Source organism: Periplaneta americana, chromosome 4 (genome assembly GCF_040183065.1).
Source record: "Periplaneta americana isolate PAMFEO1 chromosome 4, P.americana_PAMFEO1_priV1, whole genome shotgun sequence".
NCBI lineage: Eukaryota > Metazoa > Arthropoda > Insecta > Blattodea > Blattidae > Periplaneta > Periplaneta americana.
The window spans coordinates 147,814,621-147,830,456 of record NC_091120.1 but is presented as its reverse complement, the minus strand read 5'-3'; the positions used below and the strand labels follow the sequence as shown (position 1 = coordinate 147,830,456).

The window sequence follows — 15,836 nt, the reverse complement described above, 5'->3', positions numbered from 1 at the left end:
GATTTAATTCAGTATTATAAGATTAGAAGAAATTATATCGGAATATAGGAAATAAAGTATATACTACAATAGAATAAAATATTAATTGTACTACTAAAATACTAAACTGTCATGAAAACATATTATTGTTCCACGGCCGACTTGATGCTCTCTTCGCATTTTTAAACGGCCTTGACAATAGCAATCATTTTCTAAAATTGGTTAATTTCTCAATTCCACCACGAGGCGCTGTCTACCAAGGTTTGGTGTCCACAGAAGAAATATACTGAATATGAATTAAAATAAATTATTATAGAGTAATAATAACAATTAAAAATTAGAAATAAGAAAATTATAAGTATTATTATGTTTAGTTCTGTTAATTATGGTAAAAGTGTGAGTTTAAAAGCAGGGAAAGCAACACATAGTAACCTGTTCAGTTTAGGTAACATGAAGACATAGGCGTAATTTTGTAGTTCATTCACTGGCTAGCACCCCTAAGCTGAACTGCGATGATTCAAAGTAATCACTTGGGTAATTATTTACAATGACTTGTACTAAGTTTTATAATTTCACTCACTGCACTGATACATTCCACTTGATATTGCAGATTCAAGAATCAGAGTGTCAAGATTTTGCGACTAAGTGGATTATAAGCCGCATTCTTCCAAGGAACAAGCTTTTCAATAAAAGCTGCTGCACTATTATTTAGAAGTGGCCTAACAAATTTCACAGTAATCATATCAGGAAGTCGTTTTTGGCCGCCTTCATCATAAATTGGCATTGCAAAAGAGGGCATCTACACAATAACGGCTCAATTTCTGAATACAAATTTTCTAATATATTCTTGTTTGGTATTCTCTTTCGATGATTAAGCAGCTGATCTAGAATAAATTTTGCAGGAATACTGCCTTCATCGACCTCTTTCCTTATATTTTCTAGTTCTTTATGTAACGGATCTCTTTCTATTAGTTGGAGTTTTTCGGTTGTTTTCGTTATCTCATCTTGCTTCTCTTGCAATACCTGATTAAGTTGAGTAATTTTCACCCGGAGATTCATTGCCGCCCTCACATAAGCCCGCCATCGGTCCCTATCCTGTGCAAGATTAATCTAGACACTATAATCATATCCCACCTCCCTCAAATACATTTTAATATTATCCTCCCATCTACGTCTCGGCCTCCCCAAAGGTCTTATTCCCTCTGGCCTCCCAACTAAAACGCTATATGCATTTCTGTATTAGCCCATACATGCTACATGCCCTGTCCATCTCAAACGTCTGGATATAATATTCCTAATTATGTCAGGTGAAGAATACAATTCGTGCAGTTCTGCGTTGTGTAACTTCCTCCTTTCTGCTCTAATTTCATCCCTCTTAGTCTCAAATATATCCTAAGATCTCTATTCTCAAACACCCTTAATCTCTTTTCCTCTCTCAAAGTGAGAGTCCAAGTTTCACAACCATACAGAACAACCGGTAATATGACTGTTTTATAGATTCTAACTTTCCGATTATTTTACAGCAGATTAAATGGCAAAGGCTTCTCAATCGAATAATAACAGGCATTTCCCATATTTATTCTGCGTTTAATTTCATCCCGATTGTTGATTATATTTGTTACTGTTGCTCCAAGATATTTGAATTTTTGTCCACACCTGTAAAGTAAAGGTTTGCGCGTCTAGCCGTGAAACCAGGTGCCCCGGTTCGATTCCCGGTCGGGGCAAGTTACCTGGTTGAGGTTTTCTCCCGGGTTTTCCCTCAACCCATTATGAGCGAATGCTGGGTAACTTTCGGTGTTGGACCCCGGATTCATTTTATCGTCATTATCACCTTCATCTCATTCAGATGCTAAATAAGCTGAGATGTTAATTAAGCGTTGTAAAATAACCTACTAAAATAAAGTAAAATTATTTGAATTTTTCCACCTCTTCGAAGGATAAATCTACAATTATTATATTTCCATTTCGTACAATATTCTGGTCACGAGACATAACATCCTTCCCTGTCACTCGGAAATTCGTGGAATGATATTGTTGCTCCACTCTTTTTTTTCTATTCGAAGTGCACAATGGTACACAATAATACATCATTTTGAATCATATCACAATAAACTCACATATCAGTAGAAAAAAGCACAGTATTACTACGTATAATCGTATAATACACACATTCCTCAGTGAACCTTGGCAGTCAGTGCCGTCTGGCGGGAATTTCATATATTCTCGATTAGAGCTTTAACACAGGGATCAAAATGAATTGTCAAGGTCGGTAAAGGAGAAGCGAAGCGAAGCGAGCATCAAGTCGGCCGTGATTGTACCGTCTAGTCATTACAAATATTCCGCTAGATGGCAGTAGTGTGTTATGATCAACTGTTCTCTTGTTACCAGTTGTGTCAAGTAGACAATCTTCATTGAACTCTATGGACGATTACTAGTCAAGAAGTTTTTGTTGATTCAGTTTCATTTTCATTAAAACAGTTTCATTCCACTTCAGTTATCAATATACATTAAGCAAACTCTTATAGGGGAACTAGGCCTAAAATGACATACTTTAAGGAAATCTTGAAAAAATCTATATTCTTACCAAATTTATTTTGGCCAATTATATATAACTGATATTACAACATTAACACGTATATTAAGATCAACAGAAAGTGGAAAATACTGACAAACTTTAACTGAAAGTTATGTTTGCAAATAGACAAACTATGTCTTTTTACCCACGTTACTAGGGTAAAATGACACACGTAAGTTAATTTTTACTTAGTTCAAAAAAAAGTTTGTTCTCTTAGATACACTTGCACATTCATTGTGTGCCCATGAGAAACATTTCTTGCACTGTAGCCATGTTTCTTCTGGTTTATATTGGATGTAAAATTCATTGCAGTACAGACAAGGTGCATCGTTCTCAACATCACCATCGAAGTCACTCTCTTCATCTTGGTCCCCATTGCTTAGATAAAACTGAAGCTGTGTTTTTCCTCTGTTTGCTGAACGCCTTTCTTCTACAGCTCTTCTTTCAGCTTCCTTTAATTTTAATTGGTTAATAAAAGAGATGCTCGATTTGGGACCCTTCATGTGTTCTCTTTCTTCCCGCCACACGTCTAGTGCCAGAGGGAATCGGGGAGATCTCTTGCTGTGACACATGAGCTGAAGGCCTCGTTTTGTGACGCTTCCGCTGCTGGTGCAGTTAGTGGTGATAGTTCTATTATATATTCTCTTGCATTTCTTCTTGTTGTTGAACTGCTCTTCTGTGTTGCACCCTTTGGCCCGTCTGCAGGGTCTGCATTCGTTAGAGGTCTGTCTGTGGGCGCTGCAAGACTAAATAAGTGATCAGGAAATATGTCCGAATTGAGTGAACAAATTTCTGTTGAAGAAAATCCATCCAATGCATTGGTGATGGTTGCAGCTTTTCCACAGACTTTAGAAAATAAGTCCGCAATTTGAAACTGTGTAATCACCCATCAAGGATGGTTCTTCAGCCACTTTGTAACGGCCTGATCATATGTTTTCAAAGGCCCGAAGAAAGAGACATCAAGTGGCTGGAGTCACCATATAATGCATAATTACACAGAAGTAATCAGTAATCAGCCATTGTAAACAAATTTCACACCAATTTTGCAAATCGCTATCGCCCATAATATATGGCTTCTCATTTCCAGTCACAAACATGCCATTGGGTAAAATGACATAGTATGTCATTTTAGCCAAGTAGGTGGTATGTCATTTTACCCGGAATGAAGAAGAATAAGAAGTAGTGTTAGTACGACCTAACCTCTTTATGAATTTGGATATTGTAATGCTTTTTATAGAGGGAAATATTCATGTTTTCAGTCATGAACATTATTTCACTAATATCTGAAGCTTAAAAGGACCAAAAATACATAACATACCGCAACAATATTATATAACGTCGTGCATTTTTTCCTTTAGTTGCACCTGCTTCACCACAAAGCGCCTTGCTTGCTAAAACTTGGATGTAACCACTGTTTCCAGCTTCTGTGCACTGTAGAGCTGTAAATTTAAACTCAGCTTACAGTGTTTTCACAAAACACATAGTATGTCATTTTACCCAAGTACGTCATTTTAGGCGTAACTCCCCTACGTGACTACACATAATCTCATACAGCAGAACCTGTGACGTAATCTAAATAATATAACAAGATAAATGATAGAAACGCTATAATTAAAGATGATGGAATGAACATGAATCAATTTAAAAGATTCAATTATTGAAAGTACAATGTTGCCAAAAAAAAAAAAAAGAAACGTATTCTGAGAAAGTGATAAAAAGAACAAATGCTAGGTAGGTGATAATACTTGTAGGATGCGCAGCCATGATTGATTCAAACACGTTGTTCTGTACCATTTTATTTGTCAAAAGAATAAGACGTAGTAAAAGTCACATCAAATTTTTATTAGTTTTTTTTTTAATTGCAGTCAGAATCAATATCATTATTCTTTGTTAGTTTCGTTTTAGAATTTAAATATCTGAAGAATTTTATTGAGAAACTTTGAAATGTAACATGTAGGAGCCAAGCTGCAAAGTAATGTCTACACAGACGTGTTCCTTACCTGTAGAAGTGATTAGACCAGTTCCCAGCCAAGGGTGCAGAAACTTGTAGTGTATAGCCTTATCTATCATCTTTGTGTTATTGAGCAGTGCCTGAATTGAAGAAATAAACATGAGATAGTTCGCATTTCACGTAATTGATTACTTTCATATCATTGTTATTTGCAAAGCACTAACTTCATGGCTTTTGAGTATGAAAGTACAAGGGATGAAGGCCATAAGACTGAATAAAGTGGTTTAAATTTATTGAGATATAGCATTAATACGAATTATTTGAAGAGAGAGAGAGAGAGATTTTACTGTAGGTAACAAGTCAAAATATATGGTGTCACTTTCCGTCCTGATTCCTTTTGTTACCCAATATACAATCATCTGATATCATATAAACAGATCCCACCACACCTGTAAAACCTACAAAGGAGAGATCATCCCTGTTCTGTGATAGTCAACTAATAAATAATAAAGTATATCTATGTTCACGTCGTAAAATAAATGTTAAGAAATAAATGTAGAGAGCATAAAACTTAACTCAATTAATAAAAATATAGCTGAATATAATAAGAATATAATAATATATTACAACAGATTGACAATAATTATTGTACTTATGGAACAAGTGGATAATCTTAATGATTATGGCATGAGTGACTATTTGTCGCACTCACAATTTTTCGTGCGACAATTTTCACGAATGTCATAATAAGATTACACCGTTCTGCATGGATTTTGTTGTTTTGAAATAAATGGGCGCTCCTGAACCACAATTTCACACTGATTGGAAAACTGAATTCCGTTTTCGCGTACCACGTCAGAATTGTTTACAATTCAAAATTTTATGTTTTCAATATTTTTCATAATATACCAGTGATATTACAGTGTGCTTTTCATTTGTTAAAAAGGCACGACAGCTTATAATTTAAACTTTATTACTTAAAAGTGACATAATATATTTGATTATGTTTGTATTTGATATTTATTAAAATCTACTAACTATATCCGCCCATGAGGGATGTACAAAATTGTATCCTCCACCTTAAAATGAACTGAGGTTAAGACATCCGTTGTTTATTCTTGGAGATTTTTATCTATCTGCAACTAACGTTATCTATAAAGAGGAAGTTGAAATGTTTAGTGTCTCAGGTCATAAAAATTATGAAGGAAATATTTACTCTTAGAGATTGCTATTAAAAATAACAATGAATTAGAGAAATGACAGATGATCCCCGTATATATATTTATTTATGGAAGTGCAATCCAGCTTATGAGGCTACAGATTTCCTTACTGAGATAATAAACCTATCCCCTTTTAAATGTTGTTTTAAAATTAGAGGTTCAGTTTTGTCTTGTTGGTTGTCGTGCAAAGTGAAGTGTGTGAGTTCTCATTTTTCTGCGAGAGTACAACTTAATAGTGTTGTTTCATATAAATGTCGAAATGTGGTTTTGTAAATGATCCAAATTTGTTTTGCTATATATGTGGGTCATAAACGTTGGTAAAACAGAGACAGAATGCAACAGCTTTTGTAAAGAATACTTACTTTCAATATTTTGGCATTAAGTTAAGAGGCCAGGACAAATACTGGTGTCCCCATAAAGTGTGTCGTAGTTGAGTTGAAGAGTTGAGGAGTTGGGAAAGTGGAAAAAGGAAATCATTGTCCTTTGGTATCCCTATGATTTGGAGGGAACCTACAAATCATGGAGACGATTATTTTTTTGTAGTTAAGGTAACTGGATATACTGCTAAAAACAATAAAGATATTCTATATCCTAACATTCCCTCTACCATTCGGCCCGTACCTCATGGTCCTGATATTCCCGTTCCGGTAAATCCTGAATCAGATACAGTGCCATCTTCATCCAGTAGCTATGAAACTGAATCTCCAGTGGATCATACTTATGAACTAGACAATACTTGCGATGATATATGTTTTAATCAAAATGAGCTTAATGATTTAGTGAGGGATTTAAATTTGCCTAATGAATCAGCAAAACTATTAGGTTCTAGGTTAAAATAAAAGAAAATATTGGCTGAGGATACATATTTTTCATGGTACAAGCATTGTGAGAAGGAACTTGTCCCTTGTTTTGCTAAAGAAGAAAGTTTAGTGTATTGCCAAGACATCCTTGCCGTCTTAAAATTTTATAACATAAACTATAATTCCAAAAAGTGGAGATTCTTCATAGATTCTTCTCAGAAAAGTCTTAAAGGTGTTTTGCTTCATAATGGAAACATTGCGGCCTATTGCTGGATGTTAAAAAGGACTGCTCTGAACAACATGCGAGGAGGTCAAAGAGAAGAAAATTTGAAGTTCAATATTGAGGTATGATTATGAAAGTGCTTATATTTATTAATTAATATTAATTAATGATTAATTAGTGGCAAACAAGAAATTGTTGCCTAGCTTTTCTCACAAAATGCTTGTTGAAAATAATTTTTATGACGTTTCACAATGCCAAATTTCATTTCTGGTTATTCATTAATTGTCTGAAAACCTGACGTAGTGGGGAAAAATGGAGATTATTTTCGAATTCAGCACAAAAAATCCGTTTAGAATCGCCGATCAGATTTAAAACAACAGAAAATAAGTTTTGAAATGCAGAACAGTGTTATCCACGAGTTGGATACAATAATTTATGGCATCTTAGGATTATAAATTGTAGAAAATAAATTATGAAATAATTCGGCATCTATAAGTGACATAAGTGTTGATATGCTCGTTTCATATCGTCGTTGTTCCTGCAAAAACTTATATATGCAAAATATACAATTTTCAGTAGAAAGAAAAAGCATATTTATTCATTTTATGGTAGTGGTACATAGGAGATTGTGAATTCTTACATTTTAGAAAGAAAGAAATCTAATTACATATAGGAGACTTTATTATTTGCTGTATAACTATTTAAGTTATTTAATAGAGCAAAAATCTGATAATCGATAAATATGTCACATAGGAGTTATTGCAGAAACATCGATGATATGTTGGATAGATTATATGCGTCTGGCATTGCCATTGAATAAAGAGAAATGGATGACGTTGCAGGTATAACAAACTCTTAGTTATACCTTAGGAATCAAATTTTATGTTACAGATGTTCCTTTATTTTGTTAATGTATTGTGGCGCCGTCGCGTCGGGGAAGTTGCGCGCGCATCTAGTGCAAGGGATTATGCGACATGACGCGGAGCAGAAGGAGCAGGGGGGAACATCTGGAAGTTTCGCAAAGCCAAGCGAACCGAAGATTCGAGAACGTGTGATTTAATAAATATAACGCAGCACCCTTCAAGTGTGTCAGTTTTAGTCAGTTTGTCAGCTGTGAGAGAGCTAGTTAGCGGAGACGTATCCAGTGTATCTCAGTTCGAGGTGCAATTAAATTGAGTGAGTAACTGTGGTAGCGTCCAGGCGAAGGCAACGCGTCCGGAAGTCTTGGGTTCGATGTGCAGGAAACTGCATCTTGAAGTCTTGGGTTCGAAGTGCAGTGAACTGTATCTGGAAGGCCTGGGGTTCAATGTACCGTGAACTTGACTGAGTGAGCTAGAAGATCTAGCCAAGGCGAACAAACTGTGAACTGAGAACTGACAATTTTGTTCTGTACATAGTGCTCTGTGAAAATTAGTTGCTCAGTAGTACATTGTTGTTCTTCTCAATAATCCACATGAATAGTCATTGTCGTTCTGTGGAGTGCAATAACGACTACTATGTTGCAGTGTTGAGTGGAATACCAATTGTTGACGGGTGTGTGGTTGTTGTTGAAATATAATTCACATCATTGTTGAATAAAAGTTACAGTAGTTTCTCTCAGTCACGGAACTGTTTTATATGATATTACAAAAGTGATACAAACTTGTTAAAGATTGGAAATAAATGATACGTTACCTTCTATCCTGCATTTCATTTCTTTATTACGTGGTGCGAAGACGTATTAGCGAATACGTCATTGTTATTACTGTCACGCGTGCCATAATATACCTATTACGCACGATATTCGATGTAGTAACAACCTCTTTATAATGCTAGGATGGCATAAATAATATTATAGAACAAATTAATTAAGATAGCTAATATAAGGTACATGGGAAACATGCCAGAAAGATGAAAATTCATCGCTTGGATTATGGATATTAAGGCAGGAAATTACGTAATATGTTGAAATGTTGTTTCTTTTTTAACTGTATGTCAGTCTTCCTTGATATAGGTCTACATTTTTAAATATGTATTAATCTCATATATAATATTTAAAACTTGTTATTCTCCATTCATAGCCCAAACACTCTTCGCAGTAATTACAGTATACTCGTACTTCATTAGGTACATAATTATCATCCAAATGAATGCTCCCGTTTTCTTATCCTATAGCATTGACCTAAGTTCTAGACCATCGAATCGTGTGAATAGTTATAACTGCGGATATTGGTTGTTTAATTATGAATTTTCTTTGTGTGTGTTTTTCCGCGTGAAATACTTTATCAAAGTACGACAGACAGAAAACATTCTTTCTTACAAATAAGACACCCATACAGTGAAGTACCTGCTTCAAGCCTCGGCTTTCAATGAAGGATTCTCAAAGTTTCATAGTAATGAAGACGACACCGAAGTTAAGCATCAGGAACACCGAAATCGGGAGGTCCGCGGTTTCAACCCCGGATAGACCAACCCGAACATGGTTTGTGCGTGGTTTTCCACAATTACTTAGGAAACTGCCGGGTTGGAATTTTTATTGCTTTGGTCCATTTCCATTCCCTTCCCGTGTAGAAAAATAATTTAGATTTCATATTATTCATCTTCATCTGATTCCATCTACATATTCAGGGCAAGACGCAAGTCTTCATCCGCTTACGGGCGTGGGGGCGTCCACTCCGCAACCGTCCCTGGGTACCAAGACTTCCCTAATATCTCTGCCAAGATTCTTTTCTTAAGAGCACTTCCAAGGGCGCATTGGAATGGATCCTGTGCTGCTTGGTTACCTTGGTGGTAAGAACTTAGGGGCTCTGAGTGGGTGAGGAGTCTCATCCTTATTCATGCCATAAATTCGGGGTGCAAAATAGGCCTGAGTATGGCCGACGTGCAAAGAGTCGTCCCTAACCCGCTCCTGGGCACCGTTACCTAACCTAAGCTAACCTAACCTAACCTAACCTAACGTAACATAACCGAACCTAATCTAACCTAACGTAACCCAACGTACCCTAACCTATCCTAAACATGAGCAAGATATGCCAGTCACCGTCATAGCTCAAAAGGCAGCATAATACGTAGTTGCGTTTGGGCGTGTGTTCCATTTCCGCTTATTCCGGTTACCTGGTAAGGTTTTTTCTGAGGTTTTCCCCAACTATAAAGAGAATCCCAGGTAATCTAAGACGAATGCTAGGCCTCATCTCGGCAAATACTATTTCGATATTATCTATTGAATCGACGCTAAATAACCTAGTAGTTGATACACCGCCTTTAAACGAAGGACTGGAAGTTGTTTCCTGTCTGTCGTCTTCTTCAAGGAAAAACTGATTAAAATAATACACTCAGGGACAAAAAAAACAGGACACTTTAATATTTGCTGGTATTTTGCAAAACATTATCTTCTCATACAATATTATGGTAGCCATCTGTTGTAATGGAGACGTGTATACATTGTTGATTGTTTTTTGTTTTGTAAACAACCCATTATAACCAATTATTCCAATTTTGTTTTCGGAGTCTCAGCTATAACAATTTTGTCTCAACAATTTTGTGCTTCATTATTCTTATCATTCGTTATTTCTTTATTTTTACATTTTCTGAGTTTAATTGGGGTTGTAACATTTGTCTTAAAACAAGATGCGACCTGAAGATGTGGCTCGAGCTGTAGCCCTTTACGATGATGGACGCAGCGTACGTTACATTGCAAATGTTATGAATATGGCTAGAAGCACAACCCATGTTGCCATAAAACGGTATAGAGAGACCCTAGAATATACCAGAAGACCAGGTTCGGGTCGTCCAAGAGCTACAAATCCAAATGAAGACAGGTATATGGTGTTGAGAGTTCTTAGGGAGCGCAACCTGTCAGCTACTAGTGTAGCTCAGCAATTTGTTAACATGCATGGACGCCCAATTTCGGCCTAAACAGTTAGAAGGAGGTTGAAAGCAAGTGGACTGGTATCAAGTAGACCTGCAACTGGTCCCAGACTTCTCAGGATGCATTGAGTTGAACGACTGCGTTTTGCAAATGTTCACAGGCATTGGAGAAATGGACAGTGGAGCTGTGTTCTGTTCACCGATGAGTCCCGTTTCAATCTGTGCTCACCAGACGGACGTGAAAGAGTTTGAAGAAGGAGGGGAGAACGATTTTCACAGTGTTGAATTTCCAAAAATGTGCCGTATGGAGGTGGTGGAGTGATGGTTTGGGCAGCAGTGTGTACAGATGCTCGTACAGAGTTGGTTTTTGCTGAAAATGGAAGACTAACAGCTGATAGGTATATAAATGAATGTTTGGCTGATCATGTTGTGCCATTTGGCCAATTTGTAGGCGACAATTTTGTTTTAATGCATGATAATGCACGGCCGCATATTGCCCATGCGGTCGGAGATTATCTCCAAGAAGTGGGAATCCATGTTTTTCCATGGCGAGCAAGGAGTCCAGACATGAACCCAATTGAACACGTGTGGGACATGCTGGGACGGCTTGTTAAGAATAGACGACCGAGACCAGAATCGTTACAAGAGTTGAGGTGAGCACTTGGCGAAGAATGGGTTCTTATTCCTCAAGAAGATATTGCTAATCAAATTGAGAGCATGCCAAGACGTATGGATGCAGTTATTCAAGCCAGAGGGGGTAATACCCGTTACTAAAAAGAGTTTTTAATGTTTAAGGCACCATAAAATGAAAAAAAAAACAGTTAGACCAAACGATGCCATAGTTATATGCCATTTCTAATTTTTTGTAAATTATCTCATCAGAGATTTTTTTCAAATGTTGTCGTATAAGGTGCTAAATAAAACATTACTTTGTTTAAATGGGTTTTGTTTCATTTCGAAATAATTGGCAACAAAATACAAGCAAATATAGAAGTGTCCGGTTTTTTTTTTGTCCCTCGGGATATTATACACTTTATACAAGTAAAATACAAAAAAATGTGGTCTTTGTTAAGATTCAAATCATTTTCACAGTCTGTACTAAATACATACCTCTATATAATCGGGATGACTTGTACAGATTCCCGGGAATGGACCCAACCACCACTTGAAGAAAGGCTTGTATTTCATCATTAATTTTAAAAAAATATCCCATCTGCCTGGAAAGGAACTTCAAATAAGTATATAATATTTATATCTGCTCATATTCTTAACTCAAGTAAATAATATTATTGGTATGTTTTTTTAATTTTAAAAATTAAGTTACTGTAGTCAATAACGTGTGGCCAAAATCCAAAGACTCGGTACAATTTGTATTTTCAAGAATTTTCTGATATTCGGTCGTCTATTTACTGCTAATAAATTAATGTGTGTTAGTATTAAATATTCCTTCCTAAAATAGGTCTATTATGATATCATTTTCTCTTCACTTCTGATATGTGGAATGAATTTTATAGTGAAAATTTTGTTACTTTTATCTGTTTAATGCGTTACACCAATTAAATAATTATTCACGCACATTTTAAATGCGAGTTGTTTTAGATTTTGCCGAAAATGTACCTATGTATTGCAAGAACAGTACTGTCACCTATCAGTTCATTCATGGATGAAATGTACTCTTTGTCATTGTATAATTTATGTTAGTCTATCACAACAATAAGACAAGGTATTATCACAGTGTAGTATATACAGTCACGAAGATTGTGTTGTAAGGGTACTAGGAACAATAGACTGTGCCGGTACTATTTTGCATTGTATGTGACGAGGCGATAGTAGCGAACCTAGTGGTTAGCTACTATCTATGGCTGCATATTCCCTACTTATTGAGTACTGTCATCACCTCAAGCTTCGTGACTATATACTAGACTTTAGTATTGCTAACGTCACTAATATTGTTACACCCAGATTGTTGTCATATCAAGTCACCGTATTGAAGCTTTGCTGTAGTCCAATGTCGCTAATTTCTGAACTTTCATATGACCGGCTCTAAAGACACAATAATATACGCCTCATATATTTTTTAAAATATTCTAGATATGTGGCATAGAGGTCTATATAGGACACGCATACACGCACAAGTACACGCATACATATATAGTCCTATTATACATGCATAATTAAACATTATTGAAATACATTTATTAAATACGCAGTAGGCTACATACTGTAGGTCTATAACAGAATAAGCCTGTACATCTATAAACTATAATTCAAAGTGTGATTATAATTTTATTATTATGCATACCTCTTTCAGAACTGCTCATCCTCCAATGAAATTACATGAAAACCTTCTTCTGCTTCTTCCAGTGTCATCTCCGGAGCTTAGTTATACGTTTCTCACGGTGGAAATTTAAATAAACTAATTGTATTGTTACGTTTAAATATTGGAAGGCTTTCCTATTGTTTCCTGTATATCTTCTCAAATTTCCCCCGCTTTCTCATTGTTACAAGAATTACATCTGGCACTATTAACTACACAACTTGCCACTAAGAACTGTCGCAAGGAAATGAACAAATTCTGAATTTTATAAGCAGTAGAGAACTGCCTCTGCCAGACACTTGTTATCAGCCGATATTCTTTTTACACGTTGCAAATAAGTGGGGCTGGCCTTTGGTGACAGTGATGTTAACCGTACCATAACCACGGTACGCACACCATAATTTAACTCATTGTAGCATGAACTATAATATAATACTTCATTTATGGTACAAAAATAACATAATTTGCTTATTAATATTAAATGTAATATGAAAATGTTGCATTATACTTTTCAGGTTAACTTAATGTAATATAACACTTGCCAGAAGGTTCTCAGCAGGTTCATTAATATTGTTATAGTGTATTTTTGTTTGTAAAGTTGCCTGAAACAAAGCGGAGAACTCGCTCTTCAACAATGACTGAGTTTTCAGTTCATTTTAAGTACTGCCTGCTGGATCGCATCTTATGGCTGCGTACATGCCTGCTCATTCCTCCTTCTTAGCATTGAGTTTCACCTGGAGCATTGTTGTCCAGTTTCGACGCTAGAGCGCAGCAAGTAACTGCCGTCAGTTTGGCTCTGCTAAGTGTGCAGAGTGAATCATAATTTTTATTTAAAGTCTTAGAAGTAATTACAGTGTCTGCAAGTGATTTGTTTATTAATTATATTACTTTTTTATTTAAAATATATTATATGTAAGAAATACTCGTGTTAAAGTAATTTTCATTTAATGTTGTTTTCTGTAGGAGGTATAAAACTAGGTTTCATAAACATAACAATGTTAACTATAACATATTTACAATGGTGTGAGTTTGTCCTGTTAAGATCTTAATTAAGGTAATTTCTTCTCATTTTAAGTGTAACTTATCTGTCATCCATAACCTTAAGCAACAAGAAGGGGAAAGGGTCACAATACAATATCTCGTAAAACACATTGAATTATAACTTAAAATTTCCAAAATTACTAGGTAAATTATCTGTTTGCATTATTTTTCGCAGTATTTCTTCTCAGGGGGGGTTGGATTTATTTTTAAATGAGCGCATAATTTATCACACTTCGAATGAGCCTTTTTATTTATAATTATGGTGATTACTTTGTGGCAATACTGAACTTAATAAAACAGTAGGCCTGTTGTCCGTATAACATTTCTATGGATTTGAAGAAATGTCTATTTTACAAGCAGGAAGTTACCACCGTACTGTCGTTAATTCAAGTCGTGATTAGCAATATTCTCTTAGATGGGTTACTGGAAGCATATATGTATTTCTTCGGAAATATGTTTAAACTTGTTGAAATTTTTTATACCAGTTTCAGACTTTATTTTTATTACGTTAATTTATTGCAAAAATTATTTTAGTAAACGCCTAAAGCAAGCATACTTGTTTAAATTATATATATATATGATGCAAACCGTTAATTAAAACTTGCGCTTACATGCAGTATCGCTTAGAAAAAAATTAAATTTTAAGTTCAGTATTGATATTATTACATATTAAGTACTGCAGAAGGATCCGGACACCCTGGGCCTTCGTTTCCCTACGCACTTGTCTCTTTTGGTACCGGTACTGAAGGATGTCCTAACAAAAGTTATTTTAGGGTACTTTGCATATACTAATAATGTTAATAGCGTTGGGCATAACCTGCCATTTAGCGGTAAAATAACTTTTTTCATTACTCGCACATAAGCGCCGATTAAGCAGGCAGTGTAAGAACCACAGCATATGATCCAGCAGGCAGTGATTTTAAGAAACGCCCGTTTTCAACTATTTTTCGTTATTGAATTAAACATAACATCAAGATTTATTATTCCAGTTGTAGTAATTGAATCATAACATTGTGCATACAAGTGTCAGTTGCTCACAGTTTATTAGGCTTAAGTATATTAATTAGTTACTGCCATGGAATTTAATGAAAATTATAAACGTCCTGCAACGCCAAAAATGAAATGCTACCACAGTGTAGTACGTGGTACATTCATTAAGTTCTGAGACTGAGGGCATAATGGCGGTGTGGTGCACTAGAACGGATAGGTGGCGCCGTGATATGGTACCTTGTGAGTTAGTCTCTCATCCCAGCATCATACAGTTACGTGCATATCGTGTAAGCAGAACTACGGTCTTTATTGTGACGGTGATTTGAATGCGCGCGTCGGAACTCGAGTATTTTTTTTTATTTTATTTGGTTATTTAACGACGCTGTATCAACTACGAGGTTATTTAGCGTCGATGAGATTGGTGATAATGAGATGATATTTGGCGGGATGAGGCCGAGGATTCGCCATAGATTACCTTGCATTCTCATTACGATTGGGGAAAACCTCGGAAAAAATCCAACCAGGTAATCAGCCCAAGCGGGAATCGAACCCGCGCCCGAACGCAACTTCAGACCGGCAGGCAAGCGCCTTAACCGACTGAGCCACGCCGGTGGCGAACTCGAGTATGTTGCAGTTTGAGCAACGGGCAAACGTCACGTTCTGTCAGAAATTAGGCGAAACTGCTATAACCGATCATAACTGGAGACGAAACATGGTGTTTCCTTTACGATCCGCAACTGAAGCGACAACCAGCCACCTGGAAAACGCCTTTATTTCCACAACAGAAAAATCCGCAACAAGACAGGTCAAAAGGCAAGATGATGCTTTAACAGTTTTTTTTTACTCAAATGGAATTGTTCACATAGAATTCATCCCACAAGGTGCAACTCTAGA

The 15,836-nt window shown here is 36.0% G+C and overlaps 1 protein-coding gene across 8 annotated transcripts in view; it reads right to left on the bottom strand.

The window, feature by feature from the left end:
- Positions 1-15,836, bottom strand: part of LOC138698298 (cytochrome P450 4C1-like) — a 95,995-nt gene that overhangs the window by 60,855 nt on the left and 19,304 nt on the right. For 4 of the 8 annotated variants that reach the window (XM_069824101.1, XM_069824103.1, XM_069824108.1 and 1 more), the window contains exons 3-4: positions 11,705-11,811; positions 4,555-4,645 (exon numbers count right to left, since the gene is read on the bottom strand). In XM_069824101.1, the coding sequence (XP_069680202.1) occupies positions 4,555-4,645; positions 11,705-11,811 (198 nt within the window). The remainder of the gene's footprint in view (positions 1-4,554; positions 4,646-11,704; positions 11,812-15,836) is intronic. The other 4 variants (XM_069824104.1, XM_069824105.1, XM_069824109.1 and 1 more) reach the window with 4 other exon arrangements.